Source organism: Poromitra crassiceps (genome assembly GCF_964638095.1).
Source record: "Poromitra crassiceps genome assembly, chromosome: 9".
Classification (NCBI taxonomy): domain Eukaryota; kingdom Metazoa; phylum Chordata; class Actinopteri; order Beryciformes; family Melamphaidae; genus Poromitra; species Poromitra crassiceps.
The window spans coordinates 27,016,123-27,042,919 of NC_139630.1; the positions used below are offsets into that span (position 1 = coordinate 27,016,123).

The window sequence follows — 26,797 nt, forward strand, 5'->3', positions numbered from 1 at the left end:
TTGTCTATATTTCTGTTTTCCTTGTATCTATAATACTGTCAATAAAGATGTTTAAAAAAATCCTCTCGGCGTGCTTCCGGTGGGCGTGGCTCCGCAGTCTCTTGTTGTTGTGAAGATGGCGACGCCGCCGCGCCGTCCTGTGTATGCTGCAAACGTTCTTGAAATGCATAGTCGCAGTAGCGTATTATTTCGCGGTTATATCCTTTCAAAAGTTTGATTTACAAACAGAAGACTCGTGTGTGCGGTTGATATCACGAATATATAAACTGGAACCATGGCTCTGTTTAACTCTGAGAGGAAGAAGACGTTCATCTTTAATGGACTCAGATGTGAAGCTATATGTTAGCTGGGAAGCTATTGGAGCTTTGAAGGATAACGTTTGCCAGTAAAATAGTTCGAGGAAAGGTTCCTGTCACTGTGAAAATGAAAATGTCTAAAGTCCAAAAGCTGAGAGCGGTGGTGAAGCAGCGCCTAACTGCGGCTGTTGAAGATATATTTGGGCTATTTGAAAGAACGATTGCAGAGTACGAGGAGGAAGCTTCTCGTTCAAAGGAGGAGATCGACCGACAAGGAAAACTGCTGGATGCTGTGCGGTTACACAGAGAAGCCTTGCCTCCAGACCTCCAGCAGCTGCTGGTCATTAAAGAAGAAGTTTCCGCTGAGCAGCAGGAGTGGAGCTCCAGTCTGGACCAGGAGGATCCCGAGCCCCCACACATTAAAGAGGAACAGGAGGAACTCTGGATCAGTCAGGAGGGAGAGCAGCTTCAGGAGGGCCCAGAGCCCCCACACATTAAAGAACTCTGGACCAGTCAGAAAATAATTAAAGCACTCTGGATCAGTCAGGAGGGAGAGCAGCTTCAGGAGGACCCAGACCCCCCACATATTAAAGAGGAACAGGAGGAACTGTGGACCAGTCAGGAGGGGGAGCAGCTTCAAGGGCTGCAGGATGCCGATATCACCAAGTTCCCATTCACTGCTGTCCCTGTGAAGAGTGAATATGAGGAAGAGAAACCACAGTCCTCACAGTATCATCAAAGCCAAACTGAGGAGAACAGAGAGGCAGAGCCTCTAGCCAGCAACTCAACTGAACAGATGAAAACAGAAGATGATAGAGAGGACTGTGGAGTAAGCAACTCAACTGAACAGATAAAAACAGAAGATGATAGAGAGGACTGTGGAGTATCAGAAGAACCAGCCAGGAACTCGTATCCAGCTATTCATTTACAACCAACTACTGATGACAAGAGTAAAGACTCGTCTGAACTTGAGACTGAAGACAGTGATGATGAATGGGTGGAAACTAGTGAACCTCAGTCAGGTTTAGAGAAAAACAGTGAAGTTCTTGGGAAGACACACTTTAGTTGCTCAGTCCGTGGTAAAAGTTTTGGTCGTAAAGGACAATTGAAAAGACACATGATAATCCACACAGGTGAGAAACCATTTAAGTGCTCAGTCTGTAGTAAAGGTTTTGGTCAGAAAGGAAAATTGAAGACACACATGATAGGCCACACAGGTGAGAAACGATTTAATTGCTCACTCTGTGGTAAAGGTTTTCGTGAGAAAAGAGACATGAACAGACACATGATAATCCACACAGGTGAGAAACCATTTAATTGCTCAGTCTGTAGTAAAGGTTTTGGTCAGGAAGGAAACTTGAAGACACACATGATAGTCCACACAGGTGAGAAAAATTGTATTTGTTCAGTCTGTGCTAAAGGTTTTTTTGACAAAGGAAAATTGAAAAGACATATGATAGTCCACACAGGGGAGAAACAATTTAATTGCTCACTCTGTGGTAAAGGTTTTGTTCAAAAAGGACACTTGAAAAGACACATGGTAGTCCACACAGGTGAGAAACAATTTAATTGCTCAGTCTGTAGTAAAGGTTTTGGTCAGGAAGGAAACTTGAAGACACACATGATAGTCCACACAGGTGAGAAAAATTGTATTTGTTCAGTCTGTGCTAAAGGTTTTTTTGACAAAGGTGGTGAAGGGCATGGTGCTACAATTTCTATTTTATGTAAAAATATAAACCTTAAAGCCAAAGGTCATGAATGGTCATGGAAATTATATTCTGGGTCCTTGAAAAGTTTTGGAATTTTGTCTGTGAAAAAGTGTAGGAACCCTGAATTTAATTGCTTATTCAGTGGTAAAGGTTTTGGTCATAAAGAAAAACTTGAACAGACATGGAGAGTAAACATTTGATTGCTATCTGTGGTGGAGGGGGATTTGAGTGTTTATGCAAGTATGTAGTGTGGATTTGTTTTCTTGTGTTTATGTATCACACAAAAAGCACAATAAAAAAATTAGCGCAAAAAATGCTATTTGTGGTAAAAGCTTTTATCAAAATGGAAATAATGTACCAAAAAGCAAGTTCAACAAAGTCAGGGTATCTTTGAGTAATCCGGCTTCACTAAACTTAACATAAGCAATCCAGATAACCGGTCCTACATAGCTGGTTATCAACTGGCACTGTCCAACCAAGGATTTACCTATCCAGCTTTGAGCACGTGCACATGGAGGAGGCGGGGTTTGTAACAAATAGCCAATCACATGCAACATGGACGGATCCAGATCAGACAATCTGGATAAGATAAGATGAACATCCCCATGGAGAAAATAGATTACACAGCAAAAGTAATATGATTCAGTGGGGAAAAGGATATAAGCACAAAACTGTAATAGAATAAGTAAAAATAATAATAAAAATGTTAAAAACCATAGATAGACCTAATATTATAACCACCTAATATTTCCTGCTTACATTTTCAACACGTTGGTATCGGAAAGAAATTGATACTAAGACTGGGTTCTTCTGCTTCTACTGTTTCTGCTTCCAAGGCTAGATATGATTGCTGGAGGAACTACTCTGTCATAAGGACACAGTGGGAATATTCATTGATAAAATAGTTTGTGGACACATTGAGGCTGTAAAAAGATTTTCTATCCATAAATTTGCCCACATGTTCTTTGGGGCTGTCTGTAATGGAATATGAAATAGCTGACATTGAACCACACACTGTCAGGAATCCAATTGAATAACATCAGTGCAATTCATACGCAACAGTAACTTCACAATATGGTCAATTAAGTAGCCTACCTGCTATATATCACAGATATAAGTTATGGAAAAAACATGATTCCACTGGTTTGTAAACACGTCGCCCTGCCAACAGCACTTCTTACTGTTGGTTCATTCAGAAATAGCTGTTAATGGGGCTCACCGAGTAGTACAATATGAGGCGACCTGGGTTCGAATCCGGCCCACGGTCATTTGCTGCATGTCCCTTTCTCCCTCCCACACATTCCTGTCTACAGATACGATACAAACATGCATGATTCCCTTCACCGTGATGCATGGTAGTCTGGTCATACGGAAGCATTCCTGTTCAAAATTATTTTTACTTATTTAAAGTCAATCATAAACAAGTGTGTTTATCACCAATGGACTGTTGACATTCCTGCCATGTGTGTCTGCAGTTAATGAGGCCAAGTGGGAAATATCACAGCCTACAAAATATTCCCACCTTCTACACCACATGAATTGTTTTCCTATGCAGCATAATCATATTTACAGGGAATCTGATATGATATGACATGAGCAAAACCTCATAATTACATATCAAGGCCAACTATGATAGAACAATAGTGATAACTGCCATTTACTTGTATCTACATCTAATCACTCAAGCAGCAGTCCTCACTCTTGCTGCATTCAGGTCATGTGGGAAAACGGTTACATATGGGCTTGCAACTAGTTTACCTCAGCTTTCTAGTGGCAAATGTTACTTGGGAACTTGAGACTTCTCAGACTTCCAGGATTCTGATGTCACCAAAAAGGTGAAGGGAATGATAAAAAAAAATCACGATTTCAGACGGCAGCCCGTCTTTATTGTCACACGAACACACTACAACACATGCATGCATGCGGCCACTACACACACTCATGCTGACGGTGGCCGGTGAAATATGTCCTCTGCATTTGACCCATCCAGGCTTGTCTTTTCCTCCAGGGGGCAGGCCAGGAGCAGTGGTCGCTATTTCTTTCCAGCGCCCGGAGACCTTCATTGGACCAACTTCAGATGTTGTCGTCACTGGTCGGATGACGATCTTCTGCATGTTTTTTTTAGTGGGGGGTTATGTACGGAGGAACCCCCTGGGGGGTACGGGGAGAACATGCAAACTCCACACAGAAAGGCCCTTTCGACGAGATAGCCCACCTGGGCAGTAGGCACTGAAGATATGGGGGGGTGACGCACAACTCCAGCGTCCCAGGTGAGAATCAAACCCAGGACCTTCGAGCTGTGAGGCGACAGCGCTTACCACTGCACCACCGTACCCCACCGATTAGTCTGGGGCTAAAAGCTTTGTCATCCGGTAAAAAGCGTATACCCTGTATTCTTTGTGTTAGGCATGCCGTGTACACTTATTACATGTCATTACCATATGAGTTGCCATCCCCGAGATCGTGCCCATATTGACGAGAGCGACGTAGGGTTCTTCTTTCTACAGATTGGAGAGAGAACATCTGGATGTCCTTGCTCTTCTGCATCGTCCTGTATGTGCTAGTAGAGTTGTATATAGACTCAGCCCTCAGTCTTAATCCGTTTTGGTGGCGCAGCTCACCAAACGTCTGGGAGCCGAGACTAAGTTGTATAAGGCCATATACTCCTCGACAACACAGTGTTCCAGCTCGAGGAGGTTCACAAGTTGATTGATCTCAACCAGTTCGATCAATGCCTTGAGAGCTCTCCGCTCCATCTCAGCATGCTCTTGCCTTGAGTTCCTCCCTGGGCTTCTCCATGCATGGCCCATTGGCAAATGTCAAGCGTTTGCTCAGGAAGGCGTGCATGGAGGGTGGTATATTCTTACTGAACACCTGGTCAGGGGTGTTTCTACTAATTTGCCACCACAGACCTAAGGCATCCATTGTTACCAGCATAAGACTGAAGAAGGCCTTTTGGCTGAAACGTCCGTTGCTGCTGTGCCCAGATGAGAGAGATTACATTTGTGAAAGGACATTGAGTGTGCTGGCCCTGTTCTCTAATAAATCCATTGCTGCAACCATGTCATTCTTGCTGGTTGGGAAGGTGGCTAAACAAGGCTGCAAAGTTAGGCTAAATTTTGGCAAGGGAAAACCTTTCTACATCCTTCTTGGCTTCCTAAATGCCACACTCAGTGCCACCCTTGCTTGAGTCTTTTCCCAACCTGGGCCACCTCAGTCAAAATGGCCAGGACACGCCACTGCACCCGGTCTCGCAAGAAGCTGTTCAACTTCTCTCCCACAGCATGGGTTGAGTTAAAGTCCGTAATGAGTTCATCAGAGGCAGACATGGCTGACTGTAGGGTGTGGAGGGTGGTGAGGCCGGGTCGAACGGGAAGGAGTCAAACTCATGCATGCATGTGACCAGGTTCTTCTGCAGGTAGCCTACTGCTCATCTTCTCACATCCGTTTTGGGCCCCATTCAATGTGTGCTTCCTATTGGCTTCTTTTCAGTTGGCCAGGGTGTTGTGAGCCGCCCAGAATCAGATCTGGGCCACATTGTTCACATTTTCTGGAGTGCACGAGCAGCTGCTTCTCATTCTGGACGATGGAGAGTCAGCCAGACTTCATTTTGTGCCCTTGTTCACTCGACCCACATGTCCCAGGTCATGTTGGAGTAGGGGTTGCCTGAATACCGGTAACCTAGTCGCACAGAATGTCACATTGCACCAGTGATTTGATTAACCTGGCTGAACTTCTCTTTGTTGACACAGAGTTCTCCCAGATTTACAGAGTAGGCTAGCTACACAGTATAATAAAGTTATAGGTCTGCTGATCAGCAGGCAGTTTAGAGCAGTGGTTCTCAAACTTTTTCACATCAAGGACCCCTGACACAAATTAGACCATGGATGGACCTCCATTTGATAAGATGTTGTCCCAGGGTCGCCCATCTGATAATATTTTTACTTTTAGATGTTGTATTACTATTGTGTGCATTTACATTCGTATTTCCCTCACACATATGTTTTGGGTGGTGGGAAGGAAAGAGCATTGGATTATTTGAAAGTTTTTACCTTTGAGTTTACAGAGTGGCAATCACATTCACTGCTCAAAACATTGATTTTTGAAGGAGACACTGAACCTGATCAAGAATCTGAGTTAACACTATTACTACTACTAGCCTACTACTAGGCTACTACCTATTAGCAACTACTGCTACTACTACTACTACTATGACTACTACTACTACTACAACTACTACTATCATCATCATCATCATCATCAGTTATAAAAAAATAATAATCATAATCCTCATATAAAAACCTCGACTGCAACTGGCATTATCCACGAATGACTAATCCCGTGCAAATAATTGCACTTCTCTGTTTGTTGATCTGATACAAGATACTGCCCACAATGCCTTTGCTTTGAGCCAAGAAGACGTCATGTGACTGAGGAGCGAGAGGGAACCAGGAAACGCCTCGCTGCTGCTGTCTGCTGCAAGTCACAAGGAAGGTAAACCAAACTTTCCCAGCGCCGAACCGAACATTTACTCAAGATTAATAACCATTCTGATCGAGTATGAGCCTCGGGGAGGAAGAATGAGCAAAAATACGTTCTCCCCCAAGAAACAGAGAGAGAGAGAGAGATTTAGAAAATGTGCTAACGCTACGACTTTGATTATAACGTTAACGTTAATTTAGCTAGCTGTGTGACGTGTAGCACCTGCGGCATACTCGAGTTAATAGTGGAATAAAGAAACCCCATATCTAAACACCGTGTTAGTTGAATATTCAAATAGCAGAAGTTATATAATAAGTGAATGGTGACCTCTAAGCATTCCCCTTAACGTTAGAAAGTAAAGCGAACGTGATTTCCGCCTTTCTCACGCTCGTGACTCGTGTGACAGAAAAGCTTGTATCATATTTGTGTGTTTACTAATAGGGAAAGCATGATTTGTCAACAACATGTTTATTGACCATAGAATCAACAGAATTGAACCCGTCCGCAGTCAAATAACACATATGGGTCGGATAGCCTCAGTTTGTAATCTTCTGTAGCAGATTTGCGTATGGCTGTCTGGACGGTCTGCACTTCAGTTCAGTCATCCTACCACCAACCCAGGAAGTCCAGTGGCTTGATTGATCGATTGTTTGTGTTTGTATCTGGTTGGTGTATGTGTTCTTATCTAGAGCAGATTACAGTGAGTGAGTCTGTGTCTTGAGATACTCCTGTCTGCTCAGTTTCCTGCTGGCAGACATGTGCTGTCTCAAACAAACTGTACCAGAACCCGATGGTCCTGACTGACTGACTGACTGACTGACTGACTCATTAATTAACTAACGATCAGACAGTGTATTTGTGTGCTTTTATAGCTCTCCACCATGACCTACCAGCCTGGGTATACTGATGAGCCCAGCGCTCTGGCTCAGAACATCAGCTCCAATATCCACAAGCTGACGCAGCTGAGTAAGACATACAGTACATCATGGAACACATTAGCTCCACAACACAAACAAAATCCACGTGGACACTTTGGTTTTGCGAGGCAGATCGCAGTATAAATGTGTGCCATCTCTCTCTCCCTCCGCTCCAGCCTCTGAGCTGCAGAGAGGAGTGTCCCAGCTGGGAACAGAGCAAGACAGCAGCCAGCTACGACAGACGCTGTGAGTTACAGGGGGCAGGTGGGCCGGGGCGTGTAGGTGGGTGAGGGGTAGTTTTGTTGTTCACCAGTCAAAGCACCTGGTTGATCCAAAAAAAAATCCACCAACCACTTTCATTACTTTTTGCAGGACAAGTTGAAAAATGTTATATTGAATGAAACGTGGCATGTGCCAGATTAAATTATAAACAGAGCCCGTTTACGATAGGGGCTTCTCAAAAGAGAAAAGAACCTCCACATGGTGGTGAGTTGGAGTGGCTGCTATAGACCAACTTACAAGTCAATCATGGCTGCTGTTCTTTTCCCCACCCAGCATTATGCGGGCCGGGCAGCATGTACTGGTATCTAACTATTTACTCCCAAGTGTTGAGACAGACTATAAAACTCTTACTCCAGCAATGATCCAGTATCTGAGTTTTATAGGGTTTGGTCAAATGGTTTATATACTGTATATATATATATATATATATACCGTATATTTTTTTTTTACAATAAAAGGATAGAAAGGATTCAGCCCGTATTGTTGGGTGATATCATTTTGTCTTTGGATACCAGGCAACAGAAACAACAACAGTGCAACCAGCTGGCCAAGGAGACGGACCGACTGATAAAGGTGTTCAGCTCCCTGCCTGTTGGACCTGACCAGGTACTAAACTCCTCCATAACGACCTGACCAGGTACTAAACTCCTCCATAACGACCTGACCAGGTACTAAACTCCTCCATAACGACCGTAGCTGTCGTTCCTATTAGGAAAAACTGGTTGATCAATCAACATAATCCCTAACCTTGCAAGGCAGCTGAATTCGAGTGAGATCACGATCACATGACAAATCCATCTTGTCACGCTCCAATCTATTGGTTTGAATCTGAACCACCCGCGGTTCGCACCAATCAGCGTCCAGAGGCAGCTACGGGCGGGCTTTGGTGTGACGACAGCGAGAAGCCAGCCTGTGATAGACGTGATAGACAGATGGTTCATCCAATCACCTGTCAGGTTTTTTTTTAAAGCGTCTGCCTCTTATAAACGATTTTCCCCCAAGCGGCGAGTGACTTGTTCCCAGATGGTTATGTGAAAACAAACCATCAGGCAGCGTCAATTTACATAATCCCCTCCCTGCACTTGTTAATACCGATTATAGCGCTATAGCGCCGGTTTATGTTGTATTTTGTGTGTCTTGTAAGCCCATGTGGGCTGGGCACTGTAAGGTGCATGACACAAAAATAAAAAACAAAACCAATCAATCAAATCATTAGGTACCAGAGACCACACTATATAACCAAAGAAGACCTATAACCCTAACTGGAGAGGCAACTCTCAATGTTGTATTCTGTGTCTTTTAGCGGCAGCGGAAGCTGCAGAAGGAGCGTCTGGTGAATGACTTCTCCAGCGCTCTGAACAGCTTCCAGAAGACCCAGCGCCAGGTGGCCGACAAAGCCAGAGAGTTTGTGGCCCGAGTCAGAGCCAGCTCCAGGGTGTCGGTGAGTAACCAATCAGGAGCCAATCAAGTCAAAAAGGTCACCAGTGAGTAGGGATGGAATGATATCTCTTATCTTATCTTATCGATTTGAATACGATGTGGTACGATGCAGTAAATCAAAGTTCTTTGGACTTCATGGTAGAGTTTCTGCTCTGTCATGCATTGCCTTGATGCCTTCTAATGGACCCAATATACTTGTTTTGGCCACAGCCTGACTCAAAGCAAGTTGTGGAGACGCCTCAACTATCCCATTCCACAGCAATAAGTTCAAGTTCAACTGATTTCAAGTGCATTATCACAAGTCCCAACTAGAGTTGTGGCGATGACATCGACGATGTCCGACACAGCCGATGTTCTCAGCCCCCACCATCTTACACCATAACATCGTGATGTCTAGTGTAAGAGCCACGTGCGGCGGCCATTGCTGTCTGGCGCGCCGCGGGGAAAAGCAAGCAACGCATTTACCACCCTGTGCTGAAGCATCATTATCTACCGCTGTGCTTTATTAACTAGGCGTGCACCGATCGATTGGCCAGCGATCGGAATATGCAGATTTTCAGCCCAAATAGGAGAATGGAGAATTCCAATTCATGCTTTTATGTGCCGGTTGCCAAAACCGATTGGTAACGCAAAACACCATGAGCCATTTTCGGTGGGGTTGGTCGCACAAACACAGCTGAAACCATGCTGGATATGGGCGGTGTCATTAAAGTGTATGAGACAGACACAACACGTCATCTGTAATGTACGAGACAGACACAACACGTCATCTGTAATGTATGAGACAGACACAACACGTCATCTGTAATGTATGAGACAGACACAACACATCTGTAACGTATGAGACAGACACAACACATCTGTAATGTATGAGACAGACACAACACGTCATCTGTAATGTATGAGACAGACACAACACGTCATCTGTAATGTATGAGACAGACACAACACATCTGTAATGTATGAGACAGACACAACACATCTGTAATGTATGAGACAGACACAACACATCATCTGTAATGTATGAGACAGACACAACACGTCATCTGTAATGTATGAGACAGACACAACACATCTGTAATGTATGAGACAGACACAACACGTCATCTGTAATGTATGAGACAGACACAACACATCTGTAATGTAGGAGACAGACACAACACGTCATCTGTAATGTAGGAGACAGACACAACACATCATCTGTAATGTATGAGACAGACACAACACATCTGTAATGTAGGAGACAGACACAACACGTCATCTGTAATGTAGGAGACAGACACAACACGTCATCTGTAATGTATGAGACAGACACAACACGTCATCTGTAATGTATGAGACAGACACAACACGTCATCTGTAATGTATGAGACAGACACAACACGTCATCTGTAATGTATGAGACAGACACAACACATCTGTAACGTATGAGACAGACACAACACATCATCTGTAATGTATGAGACAGACACAACACATCTGTAATGTATGAGACAGACACAACACGTCATCTGTAATGTATGAGACAGACACAACACATCATCTGTAATGTATGAGACAGACACAACACATCTGTAATGTATGAGACAGACACAACACATCTGTAACGTATGAGACAGACACAACACATCATCTGTAATGTATGAGACAGACCCAACACATCATCTGTAATGTATGAGACAGACACAACACATCTGTAATGTATGAGACAGACACAACACATCATCTGTAATGTATGAGACAGACACAACACATCTGTAATGTAGGAGACAGACACAACACGTCATCTGTAATGTATGAGACAGACACAACACGTCATCTGTAATGTATGAGACAGACCCAACACATCATCTGTAATGTATGAGACAGACACAACACATCTGTAATGTATGAGACAGACACAACACGTCATCTGTAATGTATGAGACAGACACAACACATCTGTAATGTATGAGACAGACACAACACATCTGTAACGTATGAGACAGACACAACACATCATCTGTAATGTATGAGACAGACCCAACACGTCATCTGTAATGTATGAGACAGACACAACACATCTGTAACGTATGAGACAGACCCAACACATCATCTGTAATGTATGAGACAGACCCAACACATCATCTGTAATGTATGAGACAGACACAACACATCTGTAATGTATGAGACAGACACAACACATCTGTAATGTATGAGACAGACACAACACATCTGTAATGTAGGAGACAGACACAACACGTCATCTGTAATGTATGAGACAGACACAACACGTCAACTGTAATGTATGAGACAGACACAACACGTCACCTGTAATGTAGGAGACAGACACAACATGTCATCTGTAATGTATGAGACAGACACAACACATCTGTAATGTATGAGACAGACACAACACATCATCTGTAATGTATGAGACAGACACAACACATCTGTAATGTATGAGACAGACACAACACATCATCTGTAATGTATGAGACAGACACAACACGTCATCTGTAATGTATGAGACAGACACAACACATCTGTAATGTATGAGACAGACACAACACATCATCTGTAATGTATGAGACAGACACAACACGTCATCTGTAATGTATGAGACAGACACAACACATCTGTAATGTAGGAGACAGACACAACACATCATCTGTAATGTATGAGACAGACACAACACATCATCTGTAATGTATGAGACAGACACAACACATCTGTAATGTATGAGACAGACACAACACATCTGTAATGTAGGAGACAGACACAACACATCATCTGTAATGTATGAGACAGACACAACACATCTGTAATGTAGGAGACAGACACAACACATCATCTGTAATGTATGAGACAGACACAACACATCTGTAATGTAGGAGACAGACACAACACGTCATCTGTAATGTATGAGACAGACACAACACATCTGTAATGTATGAGACAGACACAACACATCTGTAATGTATGAGACAGACACAACACATCTGTAATGTAGGAGACAGACACAACACATCATCTGTAATGTAGGAGACAGACACAACACATCATCTGTAATGTATGAGACAGACACAACACGTCATCTGTAATGTATGAGACAGACGCAACACATCTGTAATGTATGAGACAGACACAACACGTCATCTGTAATGTATGAGACAGACGCAACACGTCATCTGTAATGTATGAGACAGACGCAACACATCTGTAATGTATGAGACAGACACAACATGTCATCTGTAATGTATGAGATAGACACAACACGTCATCTGTAATGTAGGAGACAGACACAACACATCTGTAACGTATGAGACAGACACAACATGTCATCTGTAATGTATGAGACAGACACAACACGTCATCTGTAATGTATGAGACAGACACAACACATCTGTAATGTAGGAGACAGACACAACATGTCATCTGTAATGTATCAGACAGACACAACACATCATCTGTAATGTATGAGACAGACACAACACATCATCTGTAATGTAGGAGACAGACACAACACATCTGTAATGTAGGAGACAGACACAACACATCATCTGTAATGTATGAGACAGACACAACACATCTGTAACGTATGAGACAGACACAACACGTCATCTGTAATGTATGAGACAGACACAACACATCTGTAATGTAGGAGACAGACACAACACGTCATCTGTAATGTATGAGACAGACACAACACATCTGTAATGTAGGAGACAGACACAACACATCTGTAATGTATGAGACAGACACAACACATCTGTAATGTATGAGACAGATGCAACACATCTGTAATGTATGAGACAGACACAACACATCTGTAATGTATGAGACAGACACAACACATCTGTAATGTATGAGACAGACACAACACGTCATCTGTAATGTATGAGACAGACCCAACACGTCATCTGTAATGTATGAGACAGACACAACACATCTGTAATGTAGGAGACAGACACAACACGTCATCTGTAATGTATGAGACAGACACAACACATCTGTAATGTAGGAGACAGACACAACACATCTGTAATGTAGGAGACAGACACAACACGTCATCTGTAATGTAGGAGACAGACACAACACATCTGTAATGTATGAGACAGACACAACACGTCATCTGTAATGTATGAGACAGACACAACACATCTGTAATGTATGAGACAGACCCAACACGTCATCTGTAATGTATGAGACAGACACAACACATCTGTAATGTAGGAGACAGACACAACACGTCATCTGTAATGTATGAGACAGACACAACACATCTGTAATGTATGAGACAGACACAACACATCTGTAATGTATGAGACAGACACAACACATCTGTAATGTATGAGACAGACACAACACGTCATCTGTAATGTAGGAGACAGACACAACACGTCATCTGTAATGTATGAGACAGACACAACACATCATCTGTAATGTAAAAAAACCCCACACAGAGAAAAGGGATGAGAGAGAAATCGGAGGAAGCAAGAAAGGCTTGGTTGGTCATTCATTCCCCCAGAACAATGGTTCTGGAAGTGAAACGTTAGTAGTTGCTTTGATTGAACCTTGAACTACCGAGACTCAAACGGAAAGGGATAAAGTTATTTCTCAGTTGGGTCAGGTTTCCAGATGCAGCTGATGGTTTGCCCAAGCAAATGCAGGTCTTTTGGAAACAATAAAAGTTTTAACCAGGACTTTGATGGATGAAATCCATACAATGGAAACTGTTATACCTATAATACTGCTATAAAAGCTGATATAAGGAGGGGGGAGGCAACATATAATACTGCTATAGCCTATACCAGCTGCTATAGGAAAAAAAAACGATCTGCATAATGACACCCCCCCCCCCCCCCCCCTCTCATCCATTTCTATGATCAGGGAGAGGTGCAGTTGTGACTGTTTTTGTTGTTGGTTTCTCCCTTTTAAACAAGCAGATCTAAGTAACCTAAAATAAGTGAAGTATTTTGTTATTTCTTTATTGGAATTGCTGAAACTTTACAAAGGTTTCCCACACATTCTTCTCACAGCAGCACTGTGTGTCACAGTCCCTTTGCGACTGTTCAGAAACTTTAGATTAGTGTTTCCCTCAGCAGTGGCTGCTTGGCAACTCTGTTATCTTATCTCCCTGAGAACTACCTGTATCTGCGCTAGTCACGCTGAGAAGCAGGAACAGTTCCTTACTGCTTTGAATACTTGGTCAGGAACACACACTGCATATGATATTACGTACACAATATTAGAAACGTCATCATACTTTGTTGCAGCCGCATTTGCACAATCAACATCTCAATTGTCTCAAAGGTTTAAAGTGCTCTACCTTATGTGCTTCTCTCTCCTCATATGTTATTTGTATAGATTTAATAAGGCAAATCAATAGAGAGGCAAAGTGAACGTCTCTTCCTGCTTCAGCACTGTACCAGAGATTTTCTTCCGCAATTTATTTTCCCATAGACATTTCGTAAAATGCTTATAAAAATAGTTTTACTTGGTCAAACCAAACGGTTCAGCTATATTTAGTTTTTGGGAGAGACCATAGAACATTTCACTCGGTCAAAAAACTAACAAAAAAACATTGTTAAAATATTTTCTTTAAACCCAAATCTTTTACGTTTTGGTCCGAGTGAAATGTTATGCGATCTCTCCTGTTTCTAAATATATCTGGACCGTTTGGTTTGAACAAGTTTAAACTATTTTTATAAGCATTTTATGAAATGTCTATGGGAAAATTAATGGCGGATGAAAATCTCTGGTACAGTGCTGAAGCAGGAAGTGACGTTCCACTTTGGCTCTCGATAAGAGTTCATGGGTTTTACCTGAATTCACCTCATGACTGTATGTCATGCAAGGAGTAAGTGTGCCCCATATCTTGCACATCCAGTTTTCGATATCTTGCACATCAAATTTTCTATGCAGCAAAAAAAAAAAAAAAAAAAAAATCTGAAATGCCAACATGCATGAATGAGTTTCATTTGTTTGTGGATGTCAAACTGTTCTGCCGATACTAATTCGTTCTTGAATCAAATTATATTGAGTGTGTGCGTGTTATAGCTATGGGTGTTATTACTATATAGTGAATATAGTGCTATAGTATTATTACTATAACAAATACCTTTACTCAGACCCCTAAATTGCCATTGTCTTCAACAGGGAGGCCAGCCTGAGGACAGCTTTGGATATGCAGCACCCTCTCTACAAAGGTTGGCCAACTATTTCTGTTTATTATTATCAGTAGTAGTAGTAGCTGTAGTAGTAGTGCAGTCATTATTATAACAAAAATACATAATATATATAATTTCTATTGTATTATAATGTACTCTACAGTATATTCATCCGGGATAGCCAGGGTTTAGGAGCACCATTTTCCCCCACAGTTGATCTTCCGATGATAATTATAACTACGGTAGTGATATTGTACTTTGGTTTGTTTGATTGGGGTATGTTTGAATTAAAGGAGAAAACTGTCAACCTTTGTAAAAGGATACTATTATTGAGATAATACCTGCAAGGAAACAGTGTAACACAGGGATGTCAGAGATACGGCCCGCGGGCCGGATCCGGGCGCGGGCAGGTTTCATCCGGCCCGCGAGATGTTTTGGAATATTAAAAAAAAAAAAAAAAAAAAAAAAAAAAATTGGGGGAAATTATTATTATTATTAAATTCGCACCCCATTATCATGAACTACGTGTGGCTAATAAGCAAGCTAAGAGTTCATTCATAAGTTAATTAACCTGCACTACAAGGAAGTATGTCAGTAGGTCATCAGGTGTAAACAAAGCCGCCATGATGCCACGCTGGAATTGAATCGCGCATTCGGCTACCTACCAAAAAACAAAGGAATCAACAAGATGCTGTCGAAAAAGAGAAAGGTTGACACGGAATGCAGGCAGTTTCAAGAGAAATGGAAAGAGCAGTATTTCTTTTGTGAAGTAAATGGGTAAATGAGTCGAATTGATTTGAGTAAAAAAAAAAATCCGGCCCCCATGAGGTCTCAGTTGAACAAATCCAGCCCTCTACCTAATATGAGTCTGACACACCTGGTGTAACACATTGGCTCCAATGGCTTGTATTTCTTGATATTACACATTAGGCTATTGTTGTACTGTCCTTCAGCTGCCCATAGTAAACCCATCCATGGTGAGCTACCATGTGGTGATTTTCCAGCTAATGAAAACATGAAAACTTTTGAGATGACACTTTTTAAGTTTTGTTACTGACAGGAGAGAAGGTGAAACTCCTCTTTTGTGAGAGGCAACTGTATGCCTCTTGTTATCCTATTTGCATTGCCCTCCAGTGGCTTACAGATGCAGACCCAAACTGAAACCTTCACCGCAGAAGATCTCCATTATTTCCATGCTCCGTTGCCTTAATGAGTGTATTTCCATCCCTATGTGTTATTCCAGTGACCCTGAAGTGCACACGCTCAGGGTGAAGCTATCTCCCACACCGCTGTCTCCTTAGCATTTTGTTGTAGGATTTATTGAAATGTCCTGTATGTCTGCTACTGCAGTGATGCCCAGGCGCAGGCCCAGGCCGAGGCCATCACCGAAGAGGACCTGAGGCTGATCCAGGAGAGAGAGTCGTCCATCAGGCAGCTGGAGGTACTACAGATACAAATCCCACGTCACAATCGGCATGGCCGCTAACAGCTAGCCGCACACGAATCATCAGCTTTGTGTTTTTGTGTTCGCTCTTCACTAACGCAGGAGCGACTAAGCGACGAGCCGATCGACAAAACGTAATTTTGATAACCCATGAATGAAGCGCTTTAGTCGTTTATCAACTAAAAATTTCAAACATTTTCTGGTTACTGCAAAGATTTGCTTGTTTTTTTTTTCAGTTTCATATAATTCGAAAATTAATACTTTTACTTTTTTACTTTTACAATTACTTTTGGCTGCTGGTCAGACGAAGTAAGCAATTTTAAGACATCACTTTGGGATCTGGTACATGTTATAGATTGATCGATTACTGGGGGGGGGGGGGGGGTGGTCAACAAATCAATTAATAATGAAAATAATCGTTAGCTAATAGCTGCAGCCCGACACTTGATATCACAGATGGGAATGACATCACCAAGGACCCCTTATGCATGAGCCACGCGTTTTGCTTTGTCTTCTGTTCAGTCGGACATCACAGATATCAATGACATCTTCAAGGACCTGGGGATGATGGTCCATGAGCAGGGAGACATGATAGGTGAGCAGCACAGACATTCCACAGACATTACCTATCTATTCCCCTCTTAATGTACCTGTTTAGAATAGAAACCTCTACCTACTCAGTATCTACACAGCTCCTGTCTTGCGTGTCAGTAGCAGTGGTTCTCAGTCTGGTGACCAGGATCGCCCGCATGGTTGCAAGATGATTTTGAGGAGTTGTGATATGATTTACAGAATGTGTGAAAGTATATTTCTGGTATAAAGTCAATCTGAATTTTTCTATGTTCTGCCACCATGGTACATGCATGTCTGTCTGTGTGTAGGCACATTCTTGTGAACATGTCAAAAGCAATACATGATAGAAACTTCACACTTACACCACTATACACCCTATAGAGTATGATCTGATTACGGTAGATTTCTGAGCACCTTGTTGCATAACTTTGCATATTCATGAGGAATTATTGATTTTATAATGACTGTAACTCCTTAAGTTGTTAAAGTTACATTGAAACCGCATTTTGATGAGTGTTTTGCTTCCTTAATGTGAAGTGTGAACCAATGGGATATGAGTTATGGAGAGAAACACAATCTCTGGTAGGCTCCTGGTACACGATAAAGTCACCAGGAAGCTAAAACCTTTTTTTTTCCTTCCTTTTACTTTCTGCAAGTTTTCCACAAAGCAAAAGAGATTAGAAAATTTGAAGATGCACTTGCCATTGAAACGTTAGTCCAGCAATGAAAGTCTTGATTAAATTTGGTCCGCGTGCTCCAGTAACAAATTTTGGACAAAATGTTTGAAGTCTCCCCTGAATTTATTTATTCATTTAATATTATTTTAGGTTAAATTGAGAATAGGTGACATCATGAGGTTATAATTATGTTCAATATATCACAGTGATTATGGCGCGGGACATTAGGCAGCTCAAGTGAAACAGGTGATCATCGTATCTCGACTTACTCATCCGGTTTATCTACTGATCTAATGAGCAGGCAGATGGGACTGTGTGCTGTCGAGTAGTGCATGATCCCCCTTCTGCCCACCTACTGTACCGCACCTGTCTATATTTTAATGTACGTGTGTGTGTGTGTGTGTGTGCGTGTGTGTGTGTGTGTGTTCTGCAGACAGTATAGAAGCCAATGTGGAGAATGCTGACTCAAGCGTCCAGGGCGCCACGCAGCAGCTGGCACAGGCTGCAGCCTACCAGGTAAACAAACACACACACACACACACACACACACACACACACACACACACACACACACACACACACACACACACACACACACACACACACACACACACAGTATGAGAGGATGGAGAGGAGGATAAACAGAAGTGTTGAAAAAGTACCTTAGGGCAGTGGTTCTCAAATGGGGGTCCGCGGACTCCCAGGGGTCCGTGGCACTTTGCCAGGGGGTCCGCGAAAAGTTTTCAGGTTAAAAAAAAAAAGATTTTTTTTTATTATGCTTTAAATCTAAAATGGTTCATGGATTACATTCTAATAACAAACCTATCAAATTAAAAGTCAAGCACGTTACGGTGGAAACAATTAAGCTTAGCCCAAAATCACAAATCAGAATGAGGGGGTCCCCGGTATATTTTCTATCTTGTAAGGGGTCCTTGGCTGAAAAACATTTGAGAACCTCTGCCTTAGGGGGCTTTCACATATACTGTATCTTGGATCAGAACCAAAATGTCAGGAGTGAAACCTCCCCCGGACCATGTTCTGGACCAACCATCTTGGTCAGATGATTGAAAAGAGGTGGTCTCGGTCCGGATCAAACTGGATCACGGTTTGGTTGGTTTGCAGTGTGAACACATTTTTTGGATGGTTCAGACTTTTGGACCAAGTACATGAAGTTCCGGCAGGCTATCGTCAGAAGGAAATGGAAAAGTGAGCCGCGGTAGCACATGGCGAGAGGAGACACGTTTTTAGTTTAAATATGGTCTGAAGACATTATAAAATGTCAACTGGGGGGGGGAAATTACGACACTTTGCAGGTTTTTTCAAAGAAAATGAGAGAGAGAGGATATGAGAGCCTGAGGACGGGAGAACGAGTGTGAAACATTGTATTGCCTCCTGGCCTCTGCAGCATAGACTAAGCAAACAACAGATACAAAGACACAAACGAGTATTATACTGACAACATAGGGGGAAATCCTGCTGCAAACAAGACAGACGACAGACACACGCTTCTCCATAACGTAGGCCTGATAAAACTCATTCAAAACTTTGCCTTTACACAGCAGATTACTACTGCTCTAGTCATCAGCCTATCAGAAGAGGTTTAGTTTGTTGAACAACAGATACAGTTCGTGAAAATTGATTGATTGATTGTTTATTAATTGGTTGCTACTCATTATTGACTCTGTTCAATGTTGATGTTTCAGTTCTGTTGACGTGGGCCGATGCTCTTGACAGAAGGCCTGGAATTCCACATTGAACTTTGCATTTATTTTCCCACCACAATCTCCACCAATGATGAGGGAAAAATCAGCAGGGTTAGAGTTAGTGGATTATTATTGACAGAATGATTTTAATCTGACATTTCAACCGTCCGGTCGAGTCTTCTGACCGGGCCTGAACAATGCATCTGAAAACCGGACAGTCCGGTAGAAAACCGGGCATCTGGCAAGCCTACTTAGCTCTGTAGCTAACGTTTGGTTTGCATTGGATAGGGGGTGCACACAACAGACACAACGACGTCACAACGACGTCAGACACACACGCGTCTACAGACCAATCAATGTCAAGTATAGGGAGACGCAGCCCACGTAGGCGACGCCGACAGGACGTAGGTATGTCAAGTTAAGTTCTTTAGGGTGCTCACATAATTGCAATGTGAAACAAAACTAACCGGATACAAAGGTATATGTCACGGTAAATGTAGAAAAACGTGAAATTTATAATAATGTATACATTTCCCAACCGACCGGTAAATCTGTACATTTTCCGGGAAATCTAGACATCTCCAGGCAGACCGGGGAATGTGGGTAAAAATGTAAGCTGAGCTGAGCTCGAGCTGGCCACGACTTGCGAGGCATGACACTGTTTCCTGGTTAAAAACGGTGCCGCGTTTCCTGGCTATGTTTAGGCACGTAAAACAACTTGGTTACGTTTGGGGTTATGATTTGGGTTAAGCTTATAATACTGGACACGTCCGACACTAACCACGGCTCTCCCGTGTGAAAGGCATGGAATCTATTTCTCGGGAAATGTACAGATTTAACGTTTCTCTTTCTACATTTACCGTGACCCTTGGTTTGGACCTTCAGGTGTGAAAACCCCCTTTAGCAACATTTCTACTGTATATGCTCACTTAATATGTAACCTTTAATCTGAAGAATACTGAATCTGCTTCACGGTTCAACTCTAAAAGTCACATGGATGTTTTTCACAGAACTGTGAGTTTGGACTGTGCAAAATGAAAAAGATAACAAAATAATTAGTAAAGTTGTCATCTATAAGCACCTCTTTTTTACGCATCTCCTTAAATGCTAAAACTATAATTATCATCCGTTGTCCAGTCTTCTTTATATGACCTTATACTTACTATATATCTATACTTACTATATTATACTATAACATAATCATGATCAGACTCTGTGAAATCTTCCAGAGTTTGAGTTCCTTGGCTCCCAATCTGCAGATTGAAAGAGCCCGTCAACCACAATATGAAGTGAGCATGTAGGAATGTTGCTTAGTGAGCTACTTCCTCAACGAGAGGAAAGGGAGACGCAAAGACAGGACAGACGGACTGGTTTCACTCTGATCCTCCCAGGTTGCTGTGTGTGTGTAGGACCTGCCCTCCTTCTGCAACTACTCCCTTATTATAACAAAGCTCTTAGTCAACTTGGGTCATAGAAGATGGTACTTACTACTGTACTTACTGTACTTACTTACTTAGGCCTTTGTATTCCTTGCAGAACATAGGCCATTGATGAACGCTTTCCACACTTGCTCTTGGGCCATCTTCTCCAGCCGTTGCCATGTCCGTCCATTCTTCTTAAACTCCTCCAAATATTTCCGGGTCTTCCTCTCCCCCGTTTGCCTTGTGGGTCCCATGTCGGCGCTTGCTTGGTTATTGCGGTTTGGCTTCGTCTTAGAGTATGACCGATCCATCATCTCCACCTTCTCCTTTTCAGCTGCTTCTTCCATTGCTTCTTGTTTGTGTGCGTTCCCACATGTTGGTGGTGTTGATTGTGTTTGGCCAGTAGATCCCCAGACGAGTGAATGACTGCAGCTCGCTGATGATGTTGTGTTCGTGGTGGTCTTCCAGGTTTCTGCTCCACACAGCAATATGCTCTTAATGTTGGAGTTGAAGGTTTTGAGCTTTGTCTCGAGTGAAATATAATAGAAGGTGGTACAGAGGAGATCATAGAAAAAGCAGAGTGGGAAGGTGATCCAGGATGCGCCAAAACTGTGAGCCACTTAGAGTAGCCACTTAAAGGTCCCATTCCGTGCAAAAGCTGTTTTTACTTGTAAATGCATATATACTGCTGTCATCCCTCCCTATAATGAGTGGTCACAAGCTCAGAACTGCCACAGTTGGATTTGTCCCTATCCAGCTTCCCCCTGCAGTCTCCTTCAAGCCACGCCCCCTAACGCTCTGTTCCCCAGACGGGGTATCGGGACGTCACGATGGTCCTCAAGCATACTGCGCGCGTCTCTCTCACACAAGCTACCTGCACCATTTTGTCTATAGCCACAAAATTAACACTTCTAGCTGGAGCGACGCCAACTGTACGTGATCCAGCAACTGCGGAGGTGCATTCGGTAAGTCTAGGCATTTTGAGATGTCCTCTTTAGCGTAGCAACGATAGCTTGTTGCTAATGTTAGTTGACGACACAACCTAGCATGCTGGTCCACAGACGCTAATCTGATTGGCCGCTGGGAGCCTGGGGCGGGCTCTCCCTCAGCGGCCAATGGGAACTGTTAGTTCTGAATATATTATAGAAACAGACCATTCTTGGGAAGCAACAAGATGAGGAAGTGACAACTCCGTCAGAACAAACGGGGTTGCTATATTTTCAACAAATTAATCCAGAATCATGTTTTATGGACCAGAGACACACGTTTTTAAGAGGTTATAGCTGCACGAATTGGGACCTTTAAAGGAGAATTTGAAATATACATATATATACGTGAGCCTGAAATATACTTCTGCGTCCGCCTCGACTTGGAGCCTTGCCGGCGGCAGCTGGTCCTATACTCGAACGTCAGCTTAACGAGGGCTCGCAGGGGAGTCAAAATGAGTCAATTGTGTGATTTCACTAGGATTTCAATGACTAGAAGTTATAGCCCAAGGAGAGAATGTAGTGCATATACTTGGTAATAGCTTTCACTCTCTCCTGTTATCTCCCCATCTATATTATATTATACTCGCGCTGTTCGCGTCAGCTGCGTCGAGTCACATTTTCGAGGAGCTGCCGGCAGGCTCGCCGACCGCGGCGCACCCCTCGGCGCCTTCGGCGAGGGGTCTGACGCCCGAAGTATATCAAGCCATCAATCAGAGACAGACACACTGGGGGCAGCAGAGGAGACCAAAAACCCATCATCGCTTCAGGAACATTTCGATTGTTGTCCCTTGTACTTTATTACTTGGCTGCTTTTGGCGGGTGGAAACTTTTTGTTCTTTCTCTTTTCTCTCTCCCAGCGGAGCTCCCGTAAGAAGATTTGCATCCTGGTGATAGTGTTGGCTGTAGCTGCTGTTGTTATAGGACTCATCATCTGGGGTGCTACTAGTGGTAAATAATGAAGTCTTCCTCCTCTTCCTCTCCCATCGACTCAGCTGACAAAGGCCACACTACCCCTCCTCTCCTCTGCAGTCTCATTCACAGAGTATGTTGTCACAGTCTCTTTTTTTACCTGATTGTATTGATTGTTTTTATTTGCTTTTTTTGGGAAGCGAGGGGTTAAAAGCAGATTAGTTTGACTGTCATAAGGTGAGCTGAGAGCAACAGTGAACTCATTGTTAAACACTTAACATGCTAGGTACCATACACTCCTTCACATACCGTGAGATCTAGCACTGGTAGCTTTTAATGAATTTGTTTTTTTTAATCAATTGTTGAAATGAAATATTTTATAGGGGCGGGGCTTAAATGATTCCGGTTTTAGAGGATGTAAGGAAAGTATGCGAAGGCTAATATGCGTCACTTGATTCTCAGAGGTGGGTGATAAAGAACCGGGTGGTGATGTCATGGAGGGAACGGTTACATAATATGCCGCCAACATTTCTATGCTGTAATGAATTGTTTAACTTTCAAATCAGTAACTTCAGATTTCAACTAGAGGGCACTAGAGTGCATACCTCCGCCGCCAACCCTTCCTGGTGTCCGTTTGGAAGTTAAGTGCCTTTTGCCATTGCGTCGCCCCCTTTTGGCTAGTGGGCGTGGAAAGTTAATCACTTCATCCTTGGCCCATGGCCAACCTTTCTACAAAGTTCCGCGTGGTGTTACGCGAATCTGTTTGGAAGTTGGGTGGCTTTTTGTGATTGGATACGGTCATTGCCACGCCCCGTTTTGGCCAGTTGGCGTGGAAATTTAATCGGATCTAAGTTGGCCAATCACCGGCTTTTCTGGCAAGTTTACTTTAGTGCAAATCCGTTCATAACTTTTTGAGATATCCTAGTGCAGACAGACAGACAGACAGACAGACAGACAGACAGACAGACAGACAGACAGACAGACAGACAAACGGGGGCGAAAACATAACCTCCCAGCCAACTCTGTTGGCAGAGGTAATAAGGCTGCAGCTGCATTGGTAATGATCTCTTCTCCGGTTGCATAATGAAAAGCCTGTCACACTTTCGATTTTTCAGCTGTTGAATTGGGAAGAAAATACACTTCATGAATTGAATGTAATTAGAACTGGCCAACATGGCCAAACTGGTTATTCTAATGCAGTGCTCTGTGTGAGGATACTACCCCCTTTATTATCTGCCAACCTGTGATCCTACATATTTAATGAATCAAAAATAATCATTAGTGAATTTATATTCAAATGCATAGTCTTATAATCTCATGATAATTCAAGGAGTGGCCTTCATATCAATCCTAAATCTGTGGTCAGGACATTACACTCCTGTGTCTGTAATCAGCCAATCATACCTGTAAATCAGGAGAGCAGCGTGGTATGCTGTCTTGTCCAACAAAATCACCTGCTGTATGTAGTACCACCGATGACCACACACCAAATATGTAAGAACAATATGTAAATAGTGCAGGCCGGGGTTAAATAATACTTGCAATTATGTTTTATGGTTTGTTTTAGCCTACTTAGATACTTAATTACATACAACTCAGTCAAGGTCGAAAAGCATCTGAACTGTCCTGGTACGGCGAACCATCTGGGAGTCCAAGTACGTAGGTTTAAGAAAAACACTAAGAATTATTTGCCACTACTATTTGACCCAGGTGAGAAATTCTGACCATGTGTATATATTTGTATTATTAAGAGTTTGTGCTGCCTAACATGTTCTGAATAAATCCGATTAATTAACTGAACCTGAGTTGACAAATTATCTGATTTTTAAATATTTACCACTTGAAATATGTTTTGCATTTACTGTTCCAAAACAGCTTCCTCTGGCAATTTTCATTGTTAGAAAGGCCTCAAAAGTTTGTGCATGACTAGATTGTTCTGCATGAAATCATATATTTAATTCACGTTTAGAAAAATCCTATGCTGCTTGTTTGAGTATTGTCTTTCTTTTATAATGGTCCACTGGTTCTTCATAGCCTAACAGTCACCTATACTGCATAAACAGGATGAGAGTGATAGTTTTATACAAACTACAAAACAAATGGGAAGACAGAAAACAGACTGGCACGTCTCTTTACATGTCAGGAGTATGTTTCTTGATTTAGGTGCAAGTCCAGGTTAACCTGAGTTTGATCAACATATCAATCCTATTCTGAAAGCACTAGTCTCCCTATGGACAGGCATGTGAAGCTGTTACTTACTTAGGCTGGAGTGTGATGGGGCAATCTGATATACGTATTTACCTTTTTTCAAGATTTTACAATTGGCAACAATTTAAGAACTGCTGAGTTTGCTGTGGTGAGACAGAGAATGGGAGCAGTCAGCACGGGGAGTGGTTGACTGACCAGAGACCATAACAAACGCAGAGTTCACTGAAGTTGGCTGATGTTCTGCTAATTTCTCCAATCACCTGCCTCGGTTTTGTTTACATGTGTCGTGATTGGTCGAATACATCACACTTTCTTCCCCCTTATTTCTTTTTGATATATATACTTGTTAGGACAGTAGGCAGACAGGAACTGTGGGGGGAGAGAGAGAGGGGAGGGCCACGGGTCAGATTCGGACCCGGGTCGGCCGTGCGAAGGACTAAGCCTTTGTGGTACAGTACGCGCTCTCTTCCAGGTGAGCCCCCCATCGACCTTCTTTGGAACATGTCAAATCTTAACGGGCTGAAGTACAGACTCACTGTCTCTGGAGCATTGGAGGGTTGTGGAAGAGATAGACTGACTTGAGAGTAGAGGGAGTAATCTAACATACTGACTTGAGAGTAGAGAGAGTAATCTAACATACTGACTTGAGAGTAGAGAGAGTAATCTAACATACTGACTTGAGAGTAGAGAGAGTAATCTAACAGACTGACTTGAGAGTAGAGAGACTATTCTAACAGACTGACTTGAGAGTAGAGAGAGTAATCTAACAGACTGACTTGAGTAGAGAGAGTAATCTAACAGACTGACTTGAGAGTAGAGACTAATCTAACAGACTGACTTGATAGTAGAGAGAGTAATCTAACAGACTGACTTGAGAGTAGAGAGAGTAATCTAACAGACTGACTTGAGAGTAGAGAGAGTAATCTAACAGACTGACTTGAGAGTAGAGAGAATAATCTAACAGACTGACTTGAGAGTAGAGAGACTAACAGACTGACTTGAGAGTAGAGACAATAATCTAACAGACTGACTTGAGAGTAGAGGGAGTAATCTAACAGACTGCCTTGAGAGTAGAGAGAGTAATCTAACAGACTGACTTGAGAGTAGAGAGACTAACAGACTGACTTGAGAGTAGAGAGAGTAATCTAACAGACTGACTTGAGAGTAGAGACTAATCTAACAGACTGACTTGATAGTAGAGGGAGTAATCTAACAGACTGACTTGAGAGTAGAGAGAGTAATCTAACAGACTGACTTGAGAGTAGAGAGACTAACAGACTGACTTGAGAGTAGAGGGAGTAATCTAACAGACTGACTTGAGAGTAGAGAGAGTAATCTAACAGACTGACTTGAGAGTAGAGAGACTAACAGACTGACTTGAGAGTAGAGAGAGTAATCTAACAGACTGACTTGAGAGTAGAGAGACTAACAGACTGACTTGAGAGTAGAGAGAGTAATCTAACAGACTGACTTGAGAGTAGAGAGAGTAATGAGCGGTTAAGGAAGTGAGGGGGTTAAGGAAACAAGCTGAGAGAACAATTACAACTGTGCACATACTGTAAGTCTTTATTCACCTGTATGGAATACTGATGGTA

The 26,797-nt window shown here is 42.6% G+C and overlaps 1 protein-coding gene across 3 annotated transcripts; it reads left to right on the plus strand.

Annotated features, from left to right (window-relative positions):
- Positions 1-6,424: 6,424 nt before the first annotated feature.
- On the plus strand, positions 6,425-24,794 carry stx7l (syntaxin 7-like). 3 transcript variants are annotated; one of them, XM_083642719.1, is made up of 11 exons: positions 6,425-6,499; positions 7,360-7,453; positions 7,581-7,650; positions 8,202-8,292; positions 8,990-9,127; positions 15,268-15,317; positions 16,629-16,719; positions 17,245-17,317; positions 18,406-18,488; positions 19,964-20,083; positions 22,943-24,794. In XM_083642719.1, exons 2-10 carry the CDS (start codon positions 7,369-7,371, stop codon positions 20,042-20,044), a joined length of 762 nt encoding a protein of 253 aa, XP_083498845.1. In that variant the 5' UTR covers positions 6,425-6,499; positions 7,360-7,368; the 3' UTR covers positions 20,045-20,083; positions 22,943-24,794. The 3 variants fall into 3 exon arrangements, with proteins under 3 accessions (XP_083498845.1, XP_083498843.1, XP_083498844.1); XM_083642717.1 differs by lacking the exon at positions 19,964-20,083; XM_083642718.1 differs by lacking the exon at positions 19,964-20,083 and having other exon boundaries at positions 6,447-6,499; positions 7,339-7,453.
- Positions 24,795-26,797: the final 2,003 nt, after the last annotated feature.